Source organism: Macrobrachium rosenbergii, chromosome 48 (assembly GCF_040412425.1).
Source record: "Macrobrachium rosenbergii isolate ZJJX-2024 chromosome 48, ASM4041242v1, whole genome shotgun sequence".
Lineage (NCBI taxonomy): Eukaryota > Metazoa > Arthropoda > Malacostraca > Decapoda > Palaemonidae > Macrobrachium > Macrobrachium rosenbergii.
In genome coordinates, this window is record NC_089788.1 from 46,506,623 (window position 1) to 46,509,952 (window position 3,330).

Consider the following 3,330-nt stretch of genomic DNA (forward strand, 5'->3'; position numbering starts at 1 on the left):
ATATTCCTCATATTTTTCTCTCTTTGTTTCAATAAATGTTTTCAAAGACTTGAGTGCTTTCACTGCAGTACTGAGAGCCATTTTAGGATCTTGTAGAATATGGTTTGTTGCACTGAATCTTTCTAGGATGTCATTCCAAAATGTAGCATAAATGGCTATTTCTAATTTACTCATTTTTTCATATAAATTACATGCTTCATTCCGAGCCACAGCCTTGTTTTCCTCATCAGTCATTATGTCATAAAGAACCTCTCTCATCTCTCTGTAACCATGCACTATAGCGTTTGTTGCATCTGCTCTGCAAGACCAACGAGTTTCATTTAGTCGCTTGGGAACATATAACTGCTTATCAGCTCTTGTTAATTTTTCTTTGAGCGTAGCATAGCGTGCCGTCGATGCTGTGAAAAACATATAAATTTGTTGAACAAAGTCAAAGTAGTGAATAGCGGCAGAGCATGTATTAACTGCTGCCCTTCCCACTAAATTAGGGGAATGTCCAAAGCATGGCACAAACTCTGATAATGGATTCTTGTCTTTGATGAGGGCTTGCATTCCTTTATACTTCCCGCTCATATTAGCAGCGTTATCATAGGACTGCCCTCTGCAATCTTTGAGATCAATATTGTGGCCCTCTAAAAACTGAAATAGGGCTTTGGCCATATCAGAACCATTGTGACCTCGATTGTCTATGAACGCCAGGAACCTTTCTTTTGGCAATGTGTCTTCCATATAGCATTATGACTAAAGTTAGTTGATCAATGTAACCCTCATCTGGGGTTGAGTCAAGAGAAACAGAATAATATTTTGGCCTCTTGATTCTTGATATTATTTCTTGCAGTACATGTTCGCCCAATATTCCAACTACTTCTTCACAAATAGTAGAGGATAGATAATTTGTGTGACCTCGTCCTTTATTTGCATGCAGTTTGATGTGAGTTGCAAGAAATGGATCATACTCTGATAGGAGTTCAAGTATACCAAGAAAATTCCCATTTAATGGAGAACCAATCAGTTCAGCTGTGCCTCTGAATGTTAGTCCTCGCTCAGCGATAAATTTAATTGTACTTACAATACGTGTAAGAAGTTTACACCAGTATTCTTGCAAATGAACTATTTGCTTTGATAATTCTTGATCTATTCTGCCATGTTCTTTCCCTAGTTTGGCCCCAGTAATGATGGATTCAAGATGGCACTTTGATTTCTCGTGATCAGCTATCCTGTCATTTCCATGCTTTCAGTCACAAAATCCATCTGTGGCTAATTTGCCCTTTTCAGTTCCTGAATTAACAAGCTTACAGGGAAAACAATAAACTTTGCCAGTTGTTGGAGAGAAACAGAGCCATGAACGATTAATTATTTCATTATTCAGTGTTTTCCTCTGAAACAAACTTCGTGAACATTTACGTGAGCAATGAATTCCACTCTTCCCTTTCACCTGATCTTGAAGTTTTGAAACTTTTTCCAGTAACTGTTCATCACAATGTTGTAATTCATTTGATCCCTTCTTTGCCCCAAAAAGCTAGCATTTTTTCTGTAGATGACTCAGGCCATAAACCAATATCATTCTCAAAACCTTGATTTTTCATACTGACCTTTTCCATAGCAACATCTTCCTCATGTTCCTGTACGTCCTTATGTTCATGTTCACCCTGGAAAATTGTGTCGACTTCATACACTGGTGCAGAGCTACTTGAAGATACGTCCAAAGGCTCTGCCTTTTCTGAAGATGGCGTTTCAGTTTCTATAATTAATTTACTTGTTTATGCCTCTTCTGACGGCTCTGAAGCATTTTCAACAGGCTGTTTTATGGCAGCAAGGTCGAAGTAGGTGCTTATTAAGGGTACTTTCGATATTGCTTCAAGATGTCTTTTATCACATGCTTGAGACATTTTGCGTTTCTTTGCACCACTTTCGTATATACGAGGAGTTTTATGTCTGTCACTCATCTTTTTCCAGGAGGTCTTGACAGTCCGACAGACTGTCTTCCAGGCAATGCTCGTCAATTTTCTATAATTTTTGACAGCCTCCTACGAGGGTCGGGAGCAGACCACCCGGCTAGGAAAACAATTAAGGGGTGTAAAGATCACAAAGGGTGGTTTGGGGGGTGAAACCCCCCACTGATATAACGGGGGCATGGAGGGCGAAGCCCCCCATCTAGAAACTAACCAATTCAGTGACAAGTTAGGAGGTTAGGTCAGTGTTCACGGTTAGGCTAGTGCACATAAAAATTACTAAGGAGGGTGTGGGGGCGAAACTAGCCAATACAGCGACAAGATTAGGTTAGTTAATTTTGGCTCACATCTCTTACATTTCATGTTTTTTGCCCTTTCAGTGAGGGAAGGGAAAAAATTATATTCGCTTACTGTTGAATAAAGGGTTGAATCTAAGAATTAGCGTCTTACCACCTACTATGTCATAAAGTCATACCTCGCCAATCAATGGGGTCCCCTCCCCGCTCCTTTTGCGATAATGTTGGCCGAATCCCCAACAACCTATTTATATACCATATTATTATTATTATTATTATTATTATTATTATATTAGTAGTAGTAGTAGTAGTAGTAGTAGTAGTAGTAGTAGTAGTAGTAGTACATCATCTAATGAAGTTACAACAACTTTTAGAACAGCTGAAGCTAAAGATATTGCGGACTACTTATTATTGTGATCAGGTATCACTTCTATTTGCCTCCAGCAATAACTACTTTTTAAGTAACTTTTTAATGATAAGATAAAACGAATTTCCGACACCTATAAATGTACGTCAACAGGAAATCAATGGAAAAACAAGGCGGAAATTTGGAAAATAATCGAAATAGAGTAGGCTATGCTAAAAAATTCCAGTAGGCCTATTAGCCTACCAAGATGTCACTGCAACCCCCCAAAAGACAGCCAAAGAAAGTTAATTAAACAAGCGAAATTCTATATAACTTACTTTGAAACACAGGAGTAAGCGTGGCCACCAAACAGAACAAAGAATGTTATTGTTATCTGAAACAATTTCACAAAATACAATTCAACTTCACACGCCTTTGTAATCACTGGATTCACGGCACCAAATGTCGGACTCGACAGACAACAAGAAATAACAATAAACAAAAGCACTACGCATAGCGTAAGCTGACACTGTATTTCTTTACGAATTTTCAACTTTCATTAAAGAGACTTCTTCTTACTCTCCTTCTGCTTTCTTAATTAAAATAGCAGTTACTCCTTTCAATTTATGTTATTCTAAACTTCTAAACAATTGTCAGTACAATAGTTCTATTAGCCTAACTAGTGGTCTAATAGAATAATAGATAACATGAACAAAGTGATATATCTTTACCAATA

The 3,330-nt window shown here is 37.8% G+C and overlaps 1 protein-coding gene across 1 annotated transcript in view; it reads right to left on the minus strand.

Moving 5' to 3' along the window:
- LOC136831078 (uncharacterized) overlaps window positions 1-729 on the minus strand; it is a 6,336-nt gene extending 5,607 nt beyond the window's left edge. Inside the window, exon 1 of the mRNA XM_067091025.1 lies at window positions 1-729. This exon is cut by the window's left edge and continues 351 nt beyond it. Coding sequence (XP_066947126.1) covers window positions 1-729 — 729 coding nt within the window.
- Window positions 730-3,330: the final 2,601 nt, after the last annotated feature.